Source organism: Rhinoderma darwinii, chromosome 5 (genome assembly GCF_050947455.1).
Source record: "Rhinoderma darwinii isolate aRhiDar2 chromosome 5, aRhiDar2.hap1, whole genome shotgun sequence".
Taxonomy (NCBI): domain Eukaryota; kingdom Metazoa; phylum Chordata; class Amphibia; order Anura; family Rhinodermatidae; genus Rhinoderma; species Rhinoderma darwinii.
The window spans coordinates 291930255-291954860 of NC_134691.1; the positions used below are offsets into that span (position 1 = coordinate 291930255).

The following is a 24606-nucleotide window of genomic DNA, read 5'->3' on the forward strand; positions in this document are numbered from 1 at the left end:
TACAGGAAAAGGTAGTCAGTTCGGAGACACACCTAATGTAGGTGACTGCCACCAAAAATAATACTTTCCAAGAAAGGCGGCAGATGGCAATTTTGTCCAGTTGCTCGAATGTAGTAAACTGCAATGCATCATGGTCAAGATTGAGATACCAGAGAGGTAGGCTGAAGGTAGGGGGGGTACAACATGGGCCACCCATTGCAGGAAGGTATGGACAGCGAACTTGGCTGCCAACAGGCACTGGAATAGAACGGAAAGTGCAGACACCTGAACCTTGAGAGGGAGAGCTAAGGCCAAGACCTAGCTCTGGGCCCTTTTGATTGAAAGAGAGCAGATGAAAAAGGGAAAAGTGCAACAGAATTTCTCCTAGAGGAATTTCATCTCTAATCACAAAGCAAGGTAGCTTGTCTGAATGCCATGAGCTCCACATCTGGCTGACCCCACCTGCAAGAGAGCTCCCTGAGAAAGTCGGGCTGAAGTGCCCACTCCCCTGGGTCGGCTGATGAAGTCACCAAACAAGATGTCCACTCCTGAAATGTGAAGTGCCCTCTTAAACATGCTCAACGTCTCTAACATGGTTGCGCCGCTGTGGGCTGAGACTTGGTGGTTTTGATAGGCAACCACTGTGGCATTGTCCATCTGAAATTTGATGGGATGACTGGACAAGAGGTGAGTCTAATGCCGGAGGCAGAAAATAATGGCCCGAAGTTCCAGGATGTTCATCAGGAGGTGTGGACTCCAGAGGGAATCCTAAGCCTTGAACGATTCGATTTTGGAAGAACCCCTCCCCACATGAGGAAACTGGCGTCCATCATCATTACCACCCGCCGAAACTATAAGAAGCAGCGGCCTAGAGCGACTTACAGGAAAAGAAGCCACCACTGGAGAGAGCGGCATACTGACAGGGGCAGAAGAATCAGGTGGTCCAGCGAATCCCTTGAATTGTCCCATTGTGCAAGAATAGCTTGTTAAAGGGGAAGAGTGTAAAACTGAGTGAAGGGATTCACTTAGATGGAAGAGGCCATGTTTCCGAATAGACAGACTGCCCTGTTGCTGGGAGAGGAGCTTGCCCTGCAAAATAAATCCTTGCCTGGGTTACACATGCCCAAAAAAAGGAGATGTTGCGATGGTGAGAGAGATTTGGAGGATGATTGATGATCCAACCGAAAAGGTACAAGGTGTCTAGTTATCTGAAGGCTTTCCAAATAAGCTAACATGGAAGGCACTTTGATCATAATATTGTCTAGGTTTGGATTGGCCACAACACTTGGTTGAACTTGATGGACATGTGTCTTTTTTCAGCCGTACTAACTATGTAACTATGTAACTGCAGGAGTGAAGGAGAGCCATCTTGGAAGAGCACATTTGTGAAAATCTGTGCGAGTGTCACAAATTGGTAATGACAAAACCAGTTTGCAAAGCGAAGCAATCGCTGATGGGACACACAGATATTCCTCATGCACACGTCAGTATTCTGGTCAGTATTTTGTTTCAGTATTTGAAGGCCAAAACCAGGAGTAGAACATAAACAGAGAAAACCTATAATGGAAAGATTTGCACCTCTACCGTATTTTGGACCCTCTCCTGTTTTTGGCTTTCAAATACTGAAGCAAAATACTGACCAGAACACGGACACGTGCATGAGGTCATAGGGATATGCAGCATGATGTCTACGGAGGACGGGAACTCCCCCTGCTCCATGGATGCGATTACTGAGCTCAGAGATTTGTTCTGGAAATGACAAACCTCAACGGATGGATGCTTCAGATCAAGTATTGGGGCAAACCCTTAACTACTTCTATGGAACCACAAAAATATATTGAATAAAACTTGTGCAAACAAACCTGCGGAGGAACTGGGACAATCACTCCCAGGGAGCGAAGAGACGGAAAGGCAAGGAAAAAGCGGAAGCCTTGAAGAGAGATTCGAGGTTACCGATTGACAGAAGCGATCTAGGGGAAAGAAAGTTCTATTTTGAAGTCCGAAGAGACGACCTGGAGTACCCAGCCATCAGAAACGTGGGAGAGTCAGACATTTAGAAAAAGGAACCCCCCCCATCCAAGCAGACACGAGTGTGGGCTGCCTTCAAGCAAAACTGGTTCGGAGGGGGATGGATTTAGAAGGCTGAGGGTGGGGGCACCAGGAGGGACACTGTTTAAAGGAAGGCCTTTTCCTTTGCTCTTGTCCTGGAAGGGCGCAGGTTGGAGAAAAGCCGATAGGGCTAAAGCTCAGCGACACTCTTCCTAGCGAAACCAGAGCAATGATGCTTTTTTTAGTGCAGAGTACCGCTCTTACCACGCCTATGAGATGATGTCGTCCAGACAACTTCCAAAAAGATGCGAGTCAAAGAAGAGTAGATCCGTTAAGGATCTAGAAGAGGCCGCTTCTGCAGACCAGCATGAAAACCAGAGCGTCCTGCAAATAGTGACCGGGAGAGCTAAGGAATGAGAAATTAATCTGGCCGCATTAGCGAGGCCTCGCAGAGGTACTTTCCTGCATGCTAAAGTTGGTGGGCTAGTTCTTCCATTTCCTCAGGAGGTGCGCCATAAAGTGTGCCCTGTCGCAGCTGTCTGGCAAATTCACAACGACCTTACCCACCCAGGTAGAGGCGAGGACCGGTCTTCGTTTTGACCCAGATGCCTCAAAGAAAGATTTGACAATAATACCAACTTGGTCAGGATTATCAAGAAAGGTGGAAGTGTATGCCATAGGTAGAGAAAAGTCGACCATTAGATCAAGAAGTCTTCAGGAAATGGATACATGACATGCAGGTGGTTTGAAAAACACCTAAGATACACTTTATCGAACTCAGTGTGAGGGGATAAAGATTTTGGTGAATGCCAGGAGCATTGAAAGAAGAACCCCTCTTAGGTTGAGGAATATTCAGCATACTTGAATTGGATGTCAAGGTGTCTTGCACAGCTGTAATCAGGCTATCGACCATAAAGGAAAGTTTTGAAATCTGCTCTGATTTCAGGTCAGAATCGGATTCAGGTGCCTCCCCATCAGAATGGTCCTTGTCCCTGGAGGGGACATCGCACCCACTGCAGTTTATCACCATGTGGAGGCTGTCGAGGTTTCAAGTAGAGCAGAGGGGTGGCCGTACTGAGATTTTTGTATAAAAGTGAGAGCAGGAAAAAAGGTAGCCACCTGCCAGGGAGCTTCAGCTCTACATTCGGTCATGGTGGGAAAAAAAAACACTATTACCCCACTATATGCAGAGGGTTAGGTAAAGAGGGGGCAAGTCTACTGCTCTATAGAGGTTAAGAGCCGTAGGAACAGCTCTGATGTAATATGGAGGATGTGGACTGAGGGGGGGGGGCCTGAAGGGGAGACCCACCAGGGACTGAGGCTCCCTGGATCAGAAAGGAGAGCAGGCTCCTCGTTAGCAGACCTCCCACCATAGGCGTCTGTGTCAGCACAGCTGTTAAAAAGAAGGAGGAGAAAGAGGAGAAGATCTTCTGCATGCTGCGCAACTGCTAATGACGCCGGAAAATGGCATGCCGGTAGCTGATTGGCGCTCAGGAGAAAGAAACGCCCTTTGAAGAAGCTAGAAGCAAGGGAATACATTTATGGAGCTCGGTGGTTGGGCCGCCGCAGTTCTAATTCTGTATTGCAATATATTATGTCTGTCTGGGGACTATGGTTAGGCCCCCGGCTGCCATGGCAACCCATCAGCATCCCATGATCGCGTTGCTGGTGGTACTAATGGGGTGACAGAGGAAGCTCCTCCCACTGTCTAACATCTTAGACACAGCCATCAGAATTAACAGCTGCATCTAAGTGGTTAAACGGCTGGTATCGCAGTCATCTCCACTCCCGGTCCTTGGCGCAACCCACACTCTGCTCCATCACTGTGACGTACGATTATATTAGTTTGCGAGAACTGCATAGTTCTCACAATGTAAAAGAAGGTTGCAGTGCAGAAAGGTGTTAAAGTAAATAATCCAAAAATCACCTCTCACATTTCTAGAAACTTTGAGGCACTTCCTCAAACTCTGCCCAACAATGTGATGGCTAAAACTATTGGGTTTGCATAAAATTAATGGGGGCTTGATGTTAATGTTGGATCACAGCATAATATTTCTAAAGCAAAGTCCATTAGAACATATATAAAGAAAAGAAAATGGAAAAAACAAATATGAAATGCAGATACAGAAGCAATGATTAGGCGTTTATTTTTAACTACATTTTGAAAGCTATTGATTTCTCTTACAGTTTAACTAATGTTTGCCAAAACAGTCAAACATAAAACACAACCATATAGCTAGTATAAGCGTTCACTCATAGGACTAACTGTCACATATAATACTTACTTGCTCATCACTTTCCACATGCTGCAGTTTACATCTGTACCAGCACTTATCTGCTGAAAACATACCACCATAAACCTGGAATATAAGTATAATCTAGAATGAAATACATTTAAAAAAAAAAAAACTAAAATGATTTCACTAGTCCCTCTAGGGATGCACGGTGCATCGAAACTTCGATACGGTTTCGATACTTTGCATCCCTAAACGGTTCGATACCGCTATTTCCTGTATTTCGATACTTCGCTGCGCAGCCGCACAGCTCAGTATAGTAATACATGAATGTATGGGAGCGCGGCTGCGGCTGTGTAATTCAGCCACAGCCCCGCTCCTGAGTCCTGATGTGCGCACGGTCAGGATGATGCGATGTGGCCAGCGCTGTACTTATGAGCGGCGGCACTGGAGACAGAACATGGCGGGCGCACAACAAAACACCCCCATGTTCTGTCCTCCGTGCCTGAACCGCCGCTCATTAGTGCAGCGCCGGCTGCATCACCTCATGCTGACCGCGCACGCACTTCCTGTCAGGAGCGGGGCAATGGCTGTATTACACAGCCGCAGTCCCGCTCTATAACGGCGGAGATCAGGGAAACCTCTCATCTCCGCCGTTATTCCCCTGAATGCTGCGATCACAGCTGACTGCAGCATTCAGGGGAAAATGAGAAGGGGGGATGCCCCTGGATCGCGTAACAGGGAATTCCTGTGACGCGATCGAGGGCCATACCATATATGGGCAGACAGCCCAGGGTCTATTGACGGACCCCAGGGCTGTCCTACCATATTTCCTGTTAGGGCATACTGAGGTATAACCTAACTGCTGCCTGTGTGCTATCCGTCCACAGGCTAATGTACTGGCACATATCTGATCTATGTCAGTACATTACAGTTTAAAAATAAAGTAAAAACAAAGTATTGTTAAATGTAAAAAAAAATACACCTTCACCTTTTTAACAATAAACATTAAAATAAGTCTCAATACATAAAATATACACATTCAGTAATGGCGCGCACAACAATTTTTTTGCATCCTTTATGATGTGTGCGCTGTAAAAAAATGAAATAAACACGGCTTTCATTCACTTATTAATGTGAGGCGCGAGGTGCGATGAATTTAACCTCCATGTTCCTCACATTAATAGTAATTAACCCCATCATGTACCTCGCACATTAACCCATTATGACTGAGAAACATGATGGGATTAATTACTATTAATGTGAGGCGCGTTCAAAATTCATCATCACACCTCGCGCCTCACAACAGAAAACGGAAGAATTTTTTTTTTTTATTACTGTTGGCAAAAGTATCGAAATTGGTATCGAAATCGCAATACTAAACGAAGTATCGGTATCGAAGTCCAAATTCTGGTATCGTGACATCCCTAAGTCCCTCTGTAGAAGTTCAAAATCAGTCTACAATAATAAAGTAAAAATAGACAGTGAGGAGGGAGATGCTGCTGCTACATCGACTTACCTGCAAACGCTGATGCTGCTGCAGAATCAACTGTAGCCTCTGGTGCCGATGTGTCCTCGCTCGTCTGACACGATGCAGGACCTGTGAGTGACGTCACAGCGTGATCTCTCGAGAACACGGCTGTGTCTGCACTGCCAGAAGCTGGGCGTTCTGAAGAGAAGTGGATGATACTTCTCGTCACAACGCCCAGCTAGTAAAAGAAGTAAACACGCCCCGATGTACGCACATAATACACGCCCAGTTGTACTTTTACTTTTCAACACGCCCAGTTGTACTTTTGCAAGCCTCATTTGCATAACTACAAAAATGGTCATAACTTGGCCAAAAATGCTCGTTTTTTAAAAATAAAAACGTTACTGTAATCTACATTGCAGCGCCGATCTGCTGCAATAGCAGATAGGGGTTGCAAAATCTGGTGACAGAGCCTCTTTAATTTTTCCTCCCTACATCCAAAAGCCATTACTTTTTTATTTTTCCATCAATATTGCCGTATGAGGGCTTGTTTTTTGCGGGACGAGTTGTAGTTTTTCACAAAACGTATTTGTGGAATAAGAAAAAAAACAGCGATTCCTTCATATTTTCGGGGGTTTCATTTTTACGGCTTTCACCGTATTGGTAAGAATAGCATGTTAACTTTATTCTACCAGTCAATAAGATTACAGCGATACTAAATATATAGTCTTTTTTTAAGAAACTAAATGTGAAAAATAAAAATTTGTGTATTGTCGCCACATTCTGAGAGCCATTAACTTTTTTATTTTTCCGTCGATTGAGCGGTATGCGGGCTTATCTTTTGCGGGGCGGGCTGTAATTTCTATTGGTAAAATTTTGGGCTACATGAGTCTTTTTGATCACTTTTTATTTAATTTTTTGTTTCTTAGCTTTTAATTTTTTTTTTAAACGACTAAAAACGTTAACTTTTTTTTCTTTTAACACATTTCATTACTCCCCCTAGGGAACTTGAACCAGCGATCATTAAATCGCTGGTACAATACACTGCAATACTGCATTACAGTATATTGTCATTTTGACAGCCAGAGATATGGCTTAACAGGAGATGAAAAAAATGCAGTTCTGGGGGCCTTCATTAGGCCCCTGGGCTGCCATGACAACCATTGGCACCCCCGATCGCGTTGGGGGGCCAATGAGCTGTCAGAGGGGGGCTTCCTCCTCTTTCTAACATCTTAGATGCTGCGATCATCATTGATAGCAGCACCTAAGGGGTTAAATGGCCAGGAACAGCGAGATCGGAGCGTGCTTATCGGGCGAGCCTGCTCCTAACATCACCCCCCGCAACGCGACGTGGTGCGCGTAGGGGTTAATATAAATCCACAGCTGACTAAGGTGCTGCCTTTAACCCCTTCCCGACATTTGACGTATCCATACGCCAAAGTCGGGTAGGTGAAGCATGGAGCGGGCTCACGCAGTGAGCTCGCTCCATACGATGCCGGTGTCGGCTGTATGTTACATCCGACACTTCAGAGTAACTAGCGGCATCATGCTCGAGCACGATCCCGCTAGTTTAACTTGTTAAATGCTGCGGTCAATACCGACCGCATAATTAGTCAGAAGGAGGGGGGGGCGACCCCCTCTAACACCTCATCGCGCCCCCTCGCAACGCAATCGCGGAGGGGCGATGGTTGCTGTGGCTGCCTGGGGGCTTAATGAACGCCCCCAGGTCCGCCATCTTTGTACACCTATTAAGACTTGCCTCCGGCAGGGCTTAATATGTGCCTGTCAGAATCACAATATACTGCAATACATTAGCATTGCATTATATCGTGCAAGTGATCTAATGATCGCTGGTTGAAGTCCCCTAGGGGGACTAATAAAAAAAAAAAAGTAAAAATTTGTCAAATAAAGTTTTTTTTGTGTAAAAAAAAAAATTAAAAACAACAATTAAAAAGTTACAAAAAAAAACCTTTTCCCATTTTCCCCCTAGAGCATAGTAAAAAAATAAAATAAACAATTGGTATCACCGCGTCCGTAAAAGTCTGAACTATTACAATATATCATTATTTAACCCGCACGGAGAACGCCGTAAAAAAAAAAATTGTAAACGTCAGTATGTCTATTTTTTGCTCACCTGATCTCCCACATAAAATGAAATAAAAAGTGATCAAACTGTCGCATGTACACCAAAATGGTATTATTAAAAACTACAGCTTATCCCGCAAAAAATAAGCCCTCATACCACTTAACCGACGGAAAAATAAAAAAGTTATGGCTCTCGGAATTTGGCGACGCAAAATACATTTTCTTTTTTACACTTAGGTTTTTACATGTAAAAGTAGTAAAATATAGAAAAAACTATATATATTTGGTATCGCCATAATCGTATTGACCCACAGAATAAAGTTAACATGTTGTTTTAATTGCATAGTGAATTCTGTAAAAACGGCGCGCAAAAAAACATGGAGGAATCGCTGTTTTTTTCTATTTTCTACCCCACAAATAATTTTTCCCCTTTTCCTAGTACATTATACGGCAAAATAAATGGTGCTACGAAAAACTACAACTCGTCCTGCAAAAATCAAGCCCTCATAGTACTATATCGACGGAAAAATAAAGACGTTATGGCTTCTGGAATGTGGGGAGGAAAAAACGAAAATGAAAATCTGAAAAAGGGTTGCGGGAGGAAGGGGTTAAAGCCTTCATTACCAAGGACGGACATATTAGGTCATGACTAACGGATTTCCGCATCTAGAGCGTAGATCGTGGTATCATACTAAAGCCCTGAATTGAAGCTTTCAAATTATGCCAGGTTCAAAGTTTTACGGGCAACATTCGAACCGCAGAACTACTTTGAAGTCGAGGAGCGGGATGGAAAGTTTTATTTATAATTTATTTACCTGGATGTGTGTGTCTATATGGTTGTGGTGGGAGAGGGGGAAACTGCAAGTGAGAGAATGAAGATAGATCCCAACCAGTTACCATCATCTCCCCCACCCTGTACAGCCTTCCAGTGACCCGAGGAAGGATACCGGAATTTTTCTCCATGTCATCACCTCCTCTTACCAAAAGATATGTGGTCTCTGATTCTCACATTTAGGGAGGCGGGAGGCTTTTTTTTTCTTCCTTACTACAGTAGTGAGAAGATTAGCAGTTACACATCTAATCACCCCCTGTGCCTACTCTGGATCACAGAGAGTTTTGGTTCCTTTATTTCTGGCGATTATGTGAAGATACATGCATGTAGCCATAGACATAAGTGACATGTATGAACTCTGCACATCTTGAGCTTTTATTTTTAGGATTTGTTGTGCGTTTTAGGTTCTACGCGGGACAGACTTTAAAAAGTGTAGCTAAATGTTCGACAAACTTCTGACACGTCATAGTGACATGTCAGAAGTTTGTATTGGTGTGGGGGTCCGAGCACGGAGACTCCCACCATTCGCTAGAACGAAGCAGCTGAAGCGTTCATGTGAGCGCTCAGCTGCTTCGTTTCTGTTTGTTTTTTTCCGGAAATAAATGTATCAGTGTACGGGCTCATAGGCTTTCTATTCAGTCCGTACACAGATACATTTATTTCCGGAAATAGCCGAACAGACAAGAAGCAACTGAGCGCTCACACGAACGCTTCAGCTGCTTCGTTCTAGCGATTGGTGGGGGTCTCAGTGCTCGGACCCCCACCAATACAAACTTCTGACATGTCACTATGACATGTCAGAAGTTTGTCGAACGTTTAGCTACACTTTTTTTATGCATTTTTTACACAATGTTACGCTCTGATGCAACCCAGTATATAGGCGCCCATGGGTGTAAAGTGCCGTGTGCCATTTTTACAATGTGTAAGTGGTCTACTTTCATAAAATTTAAGGGGATGGAATATGATTTTTTCACAATAAAAGTACTTGTGCATGTCAAAAGTGTGAAAAAGGTCATGACATCCACTTTGTAACCAATTATTTTATGACTCCAATGCATCTGAAATAAAATATCCCATTAGTTTGTGTCTACAGCTTCTTTGCAGACTTGTGTCCCAATGTTAACAGATTACGAACTAATTTTATATAGTCTGATTTAACAAACATACTCCCCTCCATCTATCCTGTTATTCTTGCGAATACACATTTGGTAGATCAGGATCAACTAGATGACAAATGAAAAAAAGCATGACTGCAGGATCAGGCTACATAGGGTTTGTTTGTAGTCTGTAATCATGAAGTTGAATAGGAGCTATAGTAATGTTCATAACTAAATTGAAACAGCTGTTTGCCTTGTACACGGAGACTCAAAGAGCTGAATTAAAAATAAAAAAAAGGAGTAGTAATCTGAAATATATTAATGTGTAAATCATACCTTATCAAGATCAGGAGTTCCAAAAACAGAACTCATGGATGGGCAAACTTTTGACAAAAATGCACTTATTTTTGAAATGTCATGAATTCTCTTCATTGACTGTTGAAGAAAAAAAAAATTTGTGAAAAGCAGAATCTTTAAAATCAGTTTATTTCATACACAAGACCGTAATTAACCTGACGGACCACTCTAACCGCTATTTAGACATGGGGTAAGAGAAAAGAAAAAGCACTCTGCTCTTTGTGACAGAACGGGTACCTTGGCTGTTCATCACAAAAGATCATTTCTAACAGGAACAAGAAAAGGGCATTAGGGTCTACTACCCATCTTCGTCTTTCCCAAGTGAGGCCAAGGGAGGTTGTCAGGAGCTTAATGGGCGCAGTGTTCTGACGAGGGCTGGGCAATTAAATCGAAAAAAAAATAATCAAAAATCAACGTTCAGCCCAATTAATCGTTGTCATCTTGTGAATATTGATTTTATCAATTATTTTCTCCCGGTTTAAACTGTATCTGAAAACTCAGGATGCAGATACAGTTGAATCCAATGGTAGAGAAGGAGACCGTAAGGTCCCTGCTCCACCATCCACTATGTATCGCTGGACGTGAGGCAGTGACGTCATCGCGCTTGTCTGTGCCAAGCTGCACAGACCAGAGGAGCAGAGGGATCTGATCCACACGTCATTGGAACGGGGTTAGGCGAGTATGTATATTATTATTTTTATCAGGCACTAAAGGGGGCAGCTGTGGGGGCATTACAAAGCGTAGGGCCAGCTATGGGGAACTTTATACTAAATGGGGTGCATACACGGATGCAGTTATGGGGGCATTATACGGTGTAAGGGCAGCTATAGGGGCATTATACTGCGTGGAAGTTAGTTATAGGGGCATTATACTATGCAAAGGCATCTATGTGGGAATTATATATATTATATACAGTAGTATACAGCAGGCTCAGGGGATAAATATTAATTCAATGGGAATCCACTCCTAGAGACTCAGTTCAAGTGGCGCTATTTACAGTGGGGTGTGCGATGCTATCTAGAGCAGCGGAGGCACTATCTGACGCGGGGATAGTAAGACGGAGGGGTCTCCCTCTAGGAGGGGAATCCTTGGCCAGAGCACTGGCCGAAGATTCCGTATGTTACAGCTGACATCCACCTATAACGGCAGAAACAGGAGCTAGCTCCGATCCCTGCCATTAACCCTTTAGATGCAGCGATCGCTGCATCTTTGTGGTTGTCAGCAGCTCTGCCCTGCAATTGCAAGGCTGCCGACTGCTACTATGGCAACAGGAGACCTAACAATGGCCTTCTACACTGCCATTACGGAAGCCGATTAGGCCCCGTCTGGAGGCAAAGCCTAATCGGCTTGCTGTCAGTGAATGACTGACAGATCTAATACATTGCACTACATAGGTAGTGCAATGTATTAGAAAATAAATCTTACAGTTGTACCTTCAAGTCCCCTAGTGGGACTAAAGAAACGTGTAAAATTAAGTGTAAAAGAAATTGGTGAAAAATATAATAAAAGCTTCACTTAATAAAATACAACCACTTTTTTTTTCCCTTATCAAGTCCTTTATTATTGAAAAAAAACAAAAACATAAACCATACATATCTGGTATAATCGTGACCGTAACAGCCTAACCTATAAAAATATTATGTTATTTATGCCACGAGGTGAACAGCGTTAAAAAAAAAAACAAAAAAAAAAAACACCAGAATTTTTGTTTTTTGGTCACTTTGCCCTACAAAAATTGAAATACAAAAGGTGATCAAAAAGTCGCATGTATCCAAAAATGGTACCTATAAAACCTATGGATCGTCTGATTTACAGCATAGCAGCCGTAATCTCGCAAGATTACGCTGTAAGCAGTCATTCACAGCGAGATCTTGCTGCGCTGTGCATCACAGAGACGCTACAGAAGTGGTCAGGATTCTGAATACACATCACATCCTGGCTGGAGGTAATGTATATTCATTATCAGGGCACTGCAGTAATGTTAGTGTTTGTGTATGTGGCTGCACATAGTGATATAGCTATATCGCTATCTGCAGAGTAAATGAATGGAGAGAAGTGTATGATGCTGATTGGTCTGCGTCATACACTCCTCTGTACAACGCCCACTTGGCCAAAAAGTAAAACACGCCCAGTTGTCCATTGAGAAACTCATTAGCATAAAGCTAAAATAGGTAATAACTCAAAAATAATAGTTTTTAAAAATAAAAAACACTGCTGTAATCCACATTACAGCACCGATCACATCATGTACAATATAGGCCACTTATAATGTGGTAACATTGCCTCTTTAACATGTAATTTATAACGCATGGTGAACACTATAAAAAAAAAAACGAAAAAAAACTATGCCAGAATCGCTGTGTTTTGCTCACCTTGCCCCCCAAAAAAATAGGATAAAAAGTAATCAAAAAGTCGTATGTACCCCAAAATGTTACCAATAATAACTAAAGCTCATCCTGCAAAAACACAGGCCTCATATCACTACGTCTATGAAAAAATTAGTTAAGGCTCCAATAAGTCAGGAAATAAAAATAGGTGATTGTGCAGGCCCGAAGGGAACATTTCTTCTGTTTCAAGAGGCAATATATCGGGGCCCTAAAATTAGGGAACCAATTAGGGGGTGGCCCAAACATATCTGCTGGAAGCGAGGGTGCCTGTATTATACGAGGACACTTCTCAGCAAAATTCCCCAAACTGCAAAGGTGCGGACCAAAAGGGGGATAAGAAAGGACATCATTAATCAGTGCGACACTGGCCTGTGCATAAAGGATTGCTTCACCGCATAACAAATATCTATGGATTATTTTATTGGTTTTTTTTTACCCAATTATTATACCACCTGACTATGTCCCTGATGTACTCTGCCCAGCTTACATGTACCCCACATTATAAACTGAAATACCAGTAAAACTTCAAACAAAACTACTACCAAGAAAAATCTAGGTTTCAAAAGCCAAATAGTGCTCCATCCCTTCTGAGCCCTACAGCGTGCCCGAACAGCAGTTTACCTCCACATATATGGCATCGCCATAACCGGGAGAACCCTTTGAACAATTTTTGGGGTGCGTGGCTCCAGTGGCATAAGCTAGGAATTACATGTTTGCCACCAAAATTGATATATCTGGGGGGAAAAAAATTGACCTGAAAAAAAGACCTGTGGGTGAAAATGTTCACTACATCCCTTAACGCTCAGCGACGTGCTATTTCATCGTGCTGACCGCCCCGTTCGCGCTCAGCGCCGGAATAGTACGTCGCGCGAGTAACGGCCATTTCGGCCGTCTTCCCGACACATGCAGGAGCTGTGACAGCTGCTGTCTCGTACAGCAGTTGCCACAGCTCCTATAGCGGGGACCGATCACTGTGTCCCCGCTGATTAACCCCTTAAAAGCCGCGTTCAATAGAGATCGCGGCTTTTTAGGGGTTAGGCTGCCATCGCCGGCCTGCTACACGATAGCGTCCGGTGATGGTGACTATGGCAACCGGACACCTAACAATGGCTTCCGGCTATGCCATCGACGGAAGCCTAGTGGGTCCTGACTATGCTTGCGGTCAGTGAGTAGCTGACAGCTCCAATACACTGCACTACGCATGTAGTGCAGTGTATTAGAATTGCGATCAGGGCCTCCTGCCCTCAAGTCCCCTAGTGGGACAAAGTAATAAAGTTAAAAAACAGTACAAAAAAAAAAAAAAAAGGTGTGTCAAAATAAGAAAATAAAAGTTTTAAAAGTAATAAAAGTCAAAATCCCACTTTTTCCCTTATCAGTCATTAGTTATTAATAAAAATATATAAACAAACAAACTGTGAATAAATGGTATTGCCGAGTCCGTAACGGCCTGAACTACAAAATTATTTCGTTATTTATCCCGCGCGGTAAACACCGTAAAAGAAAATAATAATAAACCGTACCAGAATCACAATTGTTTGGTCACTCCCAAAAAATGGAATAAAAAGAGATCAAAAAGTCGCATGTACCTAAAAATGGTTCTGATTGAAACTACAGTTCGTTACGCAAAAAATAAGTCCTCGCACGGCTTTATTGATTGAAAAATAAAAAAGTTCTGGCTCTTAGAATAAGGCAACACAAAAAAGAAATGATTTTTTACAAAAAGTATTTTATTGTGCAAACGCCATAAGACATTAAAAAAAAAAAAACACAACATCTGGTATCGCCGTAATCGTATCGCCCCGCAGAATAAAGTGAATATGTCATTTATAGCGACGGTGAACGCTGTAAAAAAATTGAATAAAAATCAATAGTAGAATTGCTGTTTTTTTAGTCACCACGCCACTGAAAAATAGAATAAAAACTGATCAAAAGCCGCATGCACCCCATGAAAACTACAATGAATTCCTCAAGGGGTCTAGTTTCCAAAATGGGGTCACTTTTAGGGGGTTTCCACTGTTTTGGCACCACAAGACCTCTTCAAACCGGACACGGTGCCTAATAAAAAGGCGGCCTCACTAGGTGCTCCTTTGCTTCGGAGGCCGGTGCTTCAGTCCATTACCGCACTAGGACCACATGTGGGATATTTCTCAAAACTGCAGAATCTGGGCAATAAGTATTAAGTTGCGTTTCTCTGGTAAAACTTTGTGTTATTAAAAAAAATGGTATAAAGAGGATTTTCTGACAAAAAAATATTAAAATAGGTAAATTTCACCTCTACTTTGCTCTAAATTCCCATGAAACACCTAAAGGGTTCATAAACTTTCTAAATGCTGTTGTGAATACTTTGAGGGGTCTAGTTTCTAAAATGGGGTGTTTGATAGGGGTTTCTAATATATAGGCCCCTCAAAGCAACTTCAGAACTGAACTGGAACCTAAGAAAATAGATAAATTAGGCAATACTTCGCTTCTTATATTATACTGATAATGTGCCGTGCCCACCCCGAGATGACCCCAGTTTTGACCGTTTGTATAAATAGAGACCCCTATTATCAGTGCCCGGTCTTCCCAAGCATACACCCTGAGAATTGTATTTCGATTGATGAGTCCTTGGTACATTTTAAAGGGAGGGTTCAATTCCGCCAGTACCTGCCGGGTAGGAGGGCAAGGTATGGCGTGAAGATGTATAAGCTGTGCGAGAGTGCATCAGGGTATACCTACAAATTTAGGATATATGAAGGGAAGGACCCCAGTATTCAGCCCCCAGAATGGCCCCCCTTACTGGGAGTTAATGCAAAAATTGTGTGGGATTTGGTGCACCCACTGCTGGACCAGGGTTACCACCTCTACCTGGATAATTTTTATACCAGCATCCCACTCTTCAAGTGCCTCGCTTCCAGAAGTCCTGCGGCATGCGGCACGGCTAGAAGAAATCTGAGAGGCCTCCCTAAGACTCTGCAGGGCAAACAAGAAGGGGTGAGCGCAGGGCACATTCTAGCAGCAACATATTGTGTGTCAAGTACAAGGACAAGAGAGATGCCACACCAGTACCCATGTACCTGTACAGAGACCCCCAAACCAGACTGCATCCTGGAATACAATAGGTACATGGGAGGGGTGGACTTGTCAGATCTAGTCCTGAAGCCCTACAGCGCCATGCGATGTGGTATAAGAAGCTGGCCGTGCACATCATACAGATGGCATTGTACAATGCGTACGTGCTACATCGATGTAGAGGCCAGAGGGGAACTTTCCTGGAATTTCAAGAGGTGGTTATCAGGAAACTAATTTTTAGGGACCAAGAAGGGGAGGCACCTAGTACTTCTGGAAGAGAGGCCACACGCATCGTACCATCGTACCAGGGCAACACTTTCCAGGAGAAGTTCCCCAAACTGGCAAGAAGGGCAAAAGTCTGCTATAAGAGGGGGATAAGGGAGAACACAATATATCAACGTGACACGTGTCCTGAAAAACTAAGGCTCTGTATGAAAGAGTGTTTTAAAATTCATCATACATCCCTTGATTTTTAATCTACCCCAGTTTTACTTACCCTGATGCACTGCGCACAGCTTATCCCCCCTCGTCTTTCCTTTCTGAGCCCTGCCGCGTGCCTAGGCAGCTGATAACAGCCACATTGAGGGTATTGCCATACCCGTGAGAACCCACATTACAGCTTATGGGGTGGATGTCTCCGGTCAAAATGCTCACTACACCTCTAGATGAATGCCTCAAGGGTGTAGATTTTAAAACGGGGTCACTTCTTGGGGGTTTCAACTGTACTGGTACCTCAGGGGCTTCTGCATACATGAATTCGCACCAAAAAATCCCCTGTAGGCCAAATGGTTGTCCTTTCCTTCTGAGACCTCTCATGGGCCCAAACGGCAGTTTATCACCACAAATGGGGTATTGCCGCACTCAGGACAAATTGGGCAACAGAATGGGGTATTTTATTTCTTGTGAAAATAAGACATTTTCAGCGAAAACTACATATTATTGGAAAAAAATAATTTTGTTTTAATTCCCAGCCCAATTCAAATAAGTTCTGTGTAGAAACTATGGGGTCTAAATAGTCACATTACCCATAAATGATTTCTTTGAAGGGTGTAGTTTCTTAAATGGTGTCACTTCTGGTGGGTTTCCATTGCTTTGATACCTCTGGGGCTCTGCAAATGCGACATAGCACCCGAAAACCAATCCAGCAAAATCTGGACTCCTAAGAACACACAGCGCTCCTTCCCTTCTGAGCCCTCCCATGGGCCCAAACGGCAGTTTATCACCACAAATGGGGTATTGCCGCACTCAGGAGAAATTGGGCAACAAAATGGAATATTTTGTTCCCTGTGAAAATAAGAAATTTTGATTAAAAAAATGACATCATATGGAAAAAAATGAAATTTTTTTCATTTCACAGCCCAATTCAAATAGGTGCTGCGAAAAAACGGTGCGGTCAAAATGGTAAAAATACCCATAAATGAATTCCTTGAAGAGTGTAGTTTCCAAAATGGGGTCATTATTGGGGGATTCCTACTGTTTTGGCACCTCAACACCTCTTCAAACCTGGCATGCTGCCTAAAATATATTCTAATTAAAAAAAAGCCTCAAAATGCACTAGGTGCTTCTTTGCTTCTGGGGCTTGTGTTTTAGTCCACGAGCGCACTAAAGCCACAAGTGGGACATTTCTAAAAACTGCAGAATCTGGACAGTACATATTTAGTAGCGTTTCTCTGTTAAAACCTTCTGTGTTACAGAAAAACAAATTGAATAAAATTTAAATTCAGCAAGAAAAATGACATTTGCAAAATTTCACCTCCACTTTGCTTTAATTCCTGTGAAATACCTGAAGGGTTAAAAAAAACTTTCTAAATGCGGTCTTGAATACTTTGAGGGGTTTAGTTTTTAAAATGGGGTGTTTTATCGGGGTTTCTAATACATAGGCCCCTCAAAGCCACTTCAGAACTTAACATGTACCTTAAAAAAAAGGCTTTTGAAATTTTCTTAAAAATATGAGAAATTGCTGTTTATGTTCTAAGCCTTGTAACGTCCAAGAAAAATAAAATAATGTTCAAAAAACGATGCCAATCTAAAGTAGACATATGGGAAATGTGAACTAAGCAGATGCATTTAAATTCTGAAAAATTCTATTTTTTCAAAATTTTCTTACATTTTGCAATTTTTCACCAAAAAACACTGAATATATCGACCAAATTTAACCACGAACATGAATCCCAATGTGTCACGAGAAAACACTCAGAATCGCTTGGATAGCTTTAAAGGGAATGTGTTGCCAGAAAAACATGTTTTTTTTTTAAAAATTAAACATTTAGTGTGTGGGTGATTAAACATTGTTCAAATTTTTTTTATTTTTTTGCACGAGTCCAGGAAATATTATAAATTATTTCTAATTTATAATACTACCCATTTTTGGTCACTAGATGGAGCTGTTCCCAAAATTGCAGCATTGCAACGTTGGGTTAAAAGCCCTCGCTCTAGTGAGCTTTCAGCATCCCCCCCTCCTTTATCCTGGCTAGTGCCGGGATAAACGAGGGGTTTGAACGATGTAACCTCCTACACTGTGTCGCCATTTTTTGAGCTAACCCACAGTGTAGTAGGTTTACATACAGTAGTAAACAAACACGAACATACATTGAAATCTCTTACCTGCTCCTGCCGCCGCGGCTCCCTCCGGCCCGTCCGCTCCGTTTGCTGCCGCTGGTGCAAGTGCACAAATCCGGAAGCCGCGACCGGAAGTAGTAATATTACTGTCCGGCCGCGACTTCCGGTCCACAGGAAAATGGCGCCGGACGGCGCCAATTTCGAATAGGACTGTGTGGGAGCGGCGCATGCGCAGTTCCCAAACAGACGCCGTACACTGCAGTCAATGGGACGGGAGCCGTTCGCAGTCCCTATGGGACTGTGGCTGCCGTATTCCATGTCTGTGTGTGTCGTTAATCGACACACACAGAAATGGAACAAAAAATGGCAGCCCCCATAGGGAAGAAAAAGTGTAAAAATAAGAAAAAGTAAAACACAAACACACAAATGAATATAAACGTTTTTAATAAAGCACTAACATCTTTAACATATAAAAAATTAATTTGTGATGACACTGTTCCTTTAAAGAGGCTCTGTCACCAGATTATAAGTGCCCTATCTCCTACATAATCTGATCGGCGCTGTAATGTAGATAACAGCAGTGGTTTTTAATTTGAAAAACTATCATTTTTGAGCAAGTTATGAGCAATTTTAGATTTATGCTAATTAGTTTCTTAAAGACCAACTGGGCGTGTTTTTACTTTTGACCAAGTGGGTGTTGTAAAGAGAAGTGTATGAGGCTGACCCATCAGCTTCATACACTTCTCATTGTTCCAGCCCAGCTTCTTTCACTGCACAATCACACTGTGCTGTGGATCATGCTGGGCTGGAACAATGAGAAGTGTATGACACTGATTGGTCAGCCTCATACACTTCTCTTTACAACACCCACTTGGTCAAAAGTAAAAACACGCCCAGTTGGTCTTTAAGAAACTAATTAGCATAAATCTAAAATTGCTCATAACTTGCTCAAAAATGGTTGTTTTTCAAAATAAAAACCACTGCGGTTATCTACATTATAGCGCCAATCAGATTATGTAGGAGATAGGACACTTATCTGGTGACAGAGCGTCTTTAAAGAGACTGTCACCACATTATAAGTGCCCTGTCTCCTATATAAGGAGATCGGCGCTGTAATGTAGGTGACAGTAATGCTTTTTATTTAAAAAACCGATCTTTTTTCACAACGTTAGGAGCGATTTTGGTTTATGCTAATGAGCTTTCTTAATGCCCAAGTGGGCGTACTTTTACTTTTGACCAAGTGGGCGTTGTACAGAGGAGTGCATGACGCTGACCAATCGGCATCATGCACTCCTCTCCATTCATTTAGGCCCCATGCACACGACAGCAAAAAACCTCCGTTTTTGCGGACCGCGATTGCGGTCCGCAAAAACGGAGCCATTCACTTTCATTGAACACTGACACCTTTCCGTAGCACTACGGAAGGGTGTCAGTGCCGTGGAAATGTTCCGGGAATTATGGAACATGTCCGTTCTTTCGCATTTTGCGAAAATGCGGCTGTCAGTCAGCGGCCGGCCGCGCCCGCAATCGCGGGCCGTGATTGCGGGCACGGTCGTGTGCATGGGGCCTTACACTGCACTAGCGATATAGTTATATCGCTATGTGCAGCCTCATACACAAGCCCTAACATTACTACAGTGTCCTGATAATGAATATACATGAAATCCAGCCTGGACGTCATGTGTACTCAGAATCCTGACACTTCTGACTCTTTTTTTTGTGAGATTCTGGCAAGTGAAACCAAATCTCGTTTAGCTCCGTGATCTCGCGAGATTTCGTATCCGTTGCTGGAATCTCACAAAAAAGATTCAGAAGTGTCAGGATTCTGAGTACACATGACCCCCTGAGGAAGCCAGATTGGCGAAACGCGCTTCGGGCGCAACCTTTTCAGGCTGCAGTGTGGGGCGTTTTACAACGGTCACTTTCATGGGTAAGCCTCCCTTCATTTACTTCTCATGTCCAGTGTAGATTCTTCATGATCTATACAGGCTATGCATATTTGATGGTTTTTTCCTGGCAACTTTAGTCCTATTACGATACCTTCGGTTTTGGTCTATACTTACATGTATAACTAACTATGGTAATTAATTCTTTATACTACAGCTATTTTGGATACATATGGTTTCAGAGTGACTTTCCTCCCTATGTACACTTTGCTACTACCATTAACCTATAGTTACGTATTATACCATCTAGACCATACCACCTGTGATCTATATTTGATAGCGAACTTGTGCCAGAGAACTTTTGTTGTGGTGGGCTTCATACCCTAAGGCCAAAGCCACACGTGGCGGAATTCCGCTTGAATTCCACAGCGGAGACGTTTCTCCATGGACTTCCACTTTTATTTAGCAGTGTTCGTTTGGACGATGCGTAAAATTCCGCTGCGGAGCATAGGCTGCGGAATTTGGTGTCCGCAGCATGCAAGGGATGTTGCGGAGTTGTGGCGGACTGGTTGCGGAATTTCTCCATTGACTTCAATGGAGATTCTAATTTCCGCAATGAAGTCCGCAGCTGTCATGCACATGTTATGTGTGCTGCGGATGCGTCTTGCTTTTTTGACATGACATTTCTTCATTCTGGCTGGACCTATGTATTTCTAGGTCTACAGCCAGACTGAGGAAGTCAATGGGGCTCCCGTAATTACGGGAGCGTTGCTAGGAGACGACAGTAAATAGTCACTGTCCAGGGTGCTAAAAGAGTTAAGCGATCGGCAGTAACTGTTTCTGCACCCTGGACAGTGACTACCGATCCCAATATACAGCAACCTGTAAAAAAAATAGAAGTTCATACTTACCGAGAACTCCCTGCTTCTGTCTCCAGTCCGGCTTCCCAGGATGACGTTTCAGTCTAAGTGACGGCTGCAGCCAATCACAGGCTGCAGCGGTCAAATGGACTGCCGCGTCATCCAGGGAGGTCGGGCTGGATGCCGAAAGAGGGACGCGTCACCAAGACAACGGCCGGTAAGTATGAAATTCGTTTACTTTCACTAGGGAAAGTGCTGGCCCTTCTCTCTATCCTGCACTGATAGAGAGAAGGGAAGCAATTTTACCGCAGTCCGCAGCAGCTAGTCCGCATCAATTTACTGCACATTTTGGGCAGATCCGCCGCAGAATCTGCAACGCAGATTCTGTGCGGCATTGATGCGGACAGTTGCGGAGGAAATCCGCCACGTGGGGGCATGCCCTAACTCTTATTTTCTCTTGAAGCCCTTACACTGCGTTCCTTCTTTTATTCGGATCCTTCTTTGAATTTTATATGTTTGTATTTTGTATTGTATGTCCTTAATAAAATTTGTTAATTTTTTATTATATCTGTGGCGTAATGACTTCTTTTTTCTCTAAGTCTTCTATCATGTAATGAAGTCTGCTATATTACTTATATACAATGAGGCGCTCGGACATTTGTCAATGGCGCCTAACTCCTTACTGAACCTGGTGAGTCTTTGTACTGAGATTTCGTATCCGTTGCTGGAATCTCACAAAAAAGATTCAGAAGTGTCAGGATTCTGAATACACATGAGGTCCAGGCTGGATGGTCATGTGTATTCATTATCAGGACACTGTAGTAATGTTAGGGTTTGTGTATGAGGCTGCACATAGTGATATAACTATATCGCTAGTGCAGTGTAAATGAATGGAGAGGAGTGCATGATGCCGATTGGTCAGCGTCATGCACTCCTCTGTACAACGCCCACTTGGTCGAAAGTAAAATTACGCCCACTTGGGCATTAAGAAAGCTCATTAGCATAAACTAAAATCGCTCCTAACGTTATGAAAAAAGATCGTTTTTTTAAATAAAAAGCATTACTGTCACCTACATTACAGCGCCGATCTCCTTATATAGGAGACAGGGCACTTATAATGTGGTGACAGAGTCTCTTTAAGCATTCTGACGTTATTACCACATAAATTGAAATATGTCAGATTTGAAAAATGAGCCTTAAGGCCAAAACAAGGCTGCGTCCTTAAGGGGTTAATAAATGGCTTGAGGGGTGTAGTTTCCAAAATGGGGTCACTTCTCAGGGGTTTCTTTTATTATTTCCCATCAGAGGCCTGCAATTGTGAATCAATAGTTTGTAAGTCGCCAAATTAGGCCTCAATTTCGAATGGTACTCTTTCACTCCTGAGCCCTGTCGAATGTCCAGGTAAAAGATTAGGGCCCCATGTAGGGGGATTCTAAAACCGGGCAACACAGCATAATAATTAGAGAGCTGTCTTGTTATAGTGGCACAAGCTGGGCACCACATATTGGCATATCTATGGAAAAAATCCCATTTTCACTCTGCAACATCGAGTACACACTAATTTCTGCAAAACACCTGCGGGGTTAACATGCTCACTACACCCCCTGGTGAATACCTTGAGGGGTGTAGCTTCCAAAATTGGGTCACTTTTGGGGGGTTTCCACAGTTTTGGTCCCACAGGGGCTTTGCAAATGCTAAATAGCGACCAGAAACCAATCCAGCAAAATCTGCACTCCAAAAGCGAAATGGCGCTCCTTCTCTTCTGATCCTTGCGGTGTGCCCAAACAGCAGTTTGTGACCACATATGGGGTATTTCCTTATCCAAGAGAAGTTGCTTTACAAATGTTGTGGTTCTTTTTTTCCTTTATTTGTTGATAAAATGAAACATTTTGAGCTAAAGTTACATCTTATTGAAGAAAAAGTTATTTTTATTTTCACTGCCCAATTCTAATAAAATCTATGAAACACCTGTGGGGTGAAAATGCTCACTACACCCCTAGATGAATTCCTCAAGGGGTGTAGTTTCCTAAATGGAGTCACTTTTTGGGTGTTTTCACTGTTTTGGTCCCTCAGGGGCTTTGCAAATGCGACATGGCCTGAGCAAACCATTCCTGCTAAATTTGAGCTCCAAAAGCCAAATGGCGCTCTTTCCCTTCTCAGCCCTGCAGTGTGCCCAAACAGCTGTTTATGACCACCTGGTGTATTGTTTTACTCGTGAGAAATTGCTTTACAAATGTTGAAGTGCTTTTTCTCCTTTAGTCCTTGTGTAAATTAGAAAAAATTTGATAAAAACCTACATTTTCTTTGAAAGAATTTAGATTTTAATTTTCACGGCCTGCTTCCAATAACTTCTGCAAAAAACCTGTGTGGCCAAAATGCTCACTATACCCCTAGATAATTTCCTCAAGGGGTGTAGTTTCCAAAATGGGGCCACTTGTGGGAGGTTTCCACTGTTTTGGCACCGCAGGAGCCCTTCAAACCTGACATGGTGCCTAAAATATATTCTAATAAAAAGGAGGCCTAAAAACCACTAGGTGCTCCTTTGCTTCGGAGGCCTGTGCTTCAGTCCATAAGAACAATAGGGCCACATGTGGGTTATTTTCTAAAACTGCAGAACCTGGGCAATAAATATTGAGTTGCGTTTCTCTGGTTATACTCTGTGTTACAAAAATAGTGGATTAAAAATGAATGAAATTTGTAAATTCCTGTGAAACATCTAAAAGGGTTAAAGTGTAGCTAAACGTTTGTCAAACTTCTGAAATGTTATAGTGACATAAGTGTCACAAGTTTGGGTTGGTGGGGGTCCGAGCACGGAGACCCCCACCAATCGCTAGAACAAAGCAACTGAAGCGCTCGTGCGCGCTAGGCCGCTTCGTGACGGTTTGGCTTTTTCCGGAAATAAATGTATCGGTGTACGGACTAGAAAGTCTATGAGTCCGTACTCCGATACATCGGCTTTCCCGGAAAAAAAATAGAACAGATACAAAGCGGCTGAGCACTCACGCTTCAGCTTCTTCGTCCTAGCGATTGGTGGGGGTCTCCGTGCTCGGATCCTCACCAATCCAAACTACTGACATGTCAGAAGTTTGTCAAACATTTAGCTACACTTTAGGAAACCTTTTAAATGCCGTTTTGAATACTTTGAGGGGTGAAGTTTTTAAAATGGGGTGACTTATTGGGGGTTTCTAATATATAAGGCCCTAAAAGCTACTTCACAATTGAACTGGTCCCTGAAAAAAAAAAAAATTGGGGGGGGAAAATTCTCTTGAAAATGTGAGAAATTGCTGCTAAAGTTCTAAGCCTTGTAACGTCCTAGAAAAACAAAAGGGTGTTAAAAAAAACTATGCCAATCTAGACATATGGGGGATGTTAATTACCAACAATTTTGTGTGGTATAACTGCTTAACTTACAAGCAAATGCATTTAAATTTAGAAAAATGCTAATTTTTGCAATTTTTCACTCAATTTTGGTGTTTTTCACAATTAAATACTGAATGTACCAAATTTTAACAGTAAAATAAAGTCCAATGTGTCACGAGAAAACAATCTCAGAATCGCTTGGATAGGTAAAAGCATTCCGAAATTATTACCACATAAATTGAAATATGTCAGATTTGAAAAATGAGGCTCTGTCAGGAAGGTCAAAAGTGGCCAGAGCGGGAAGGGGTTAAAGAGTTCTCCTACCTGTCCCCAAAATGTCACAGCATCTTCTACATGAGAAACGTAAACAACCTCCACTGTGTGGGAACAAAAATAGAT

General features: G+C 42.8%; 1 protein-coding gene across 3 annotated transcripts in view; it reads right to left on the reverse strand.

Annotated features, from left to right (window-relative positions):
* The window catches only part of STK31 (serine/threonine kinase 31), a 104302-nt gene that overhangs the window by 74590 nt on the left and 5106 nt on the right, over window positions 1–24606 (reverse strand). For 2 of the 3 annotated variants that reach the window (XM_075827282.1, XM_075827283.1), the window contains exons 3-5: window positions 24532–24584; window positions 10084–10182; window positions 4314–4388 (exon numbers count right to left, since the gene is read on the reverse strand). In XM_075827282.1, the coding sequence (XP_075683397.1) occupies window positions 4314–4388; window positions 10084–10182; window positions 24532–24584 (227 nt within the window). The remainder of the gene's footprint in view (window positions 1–4313; window positions 4389–10083; window positions 10183–24531; window positions 24585–24606) is intronic. The other variant, XM_075827284.1, reaches the window with a different exon arrangement.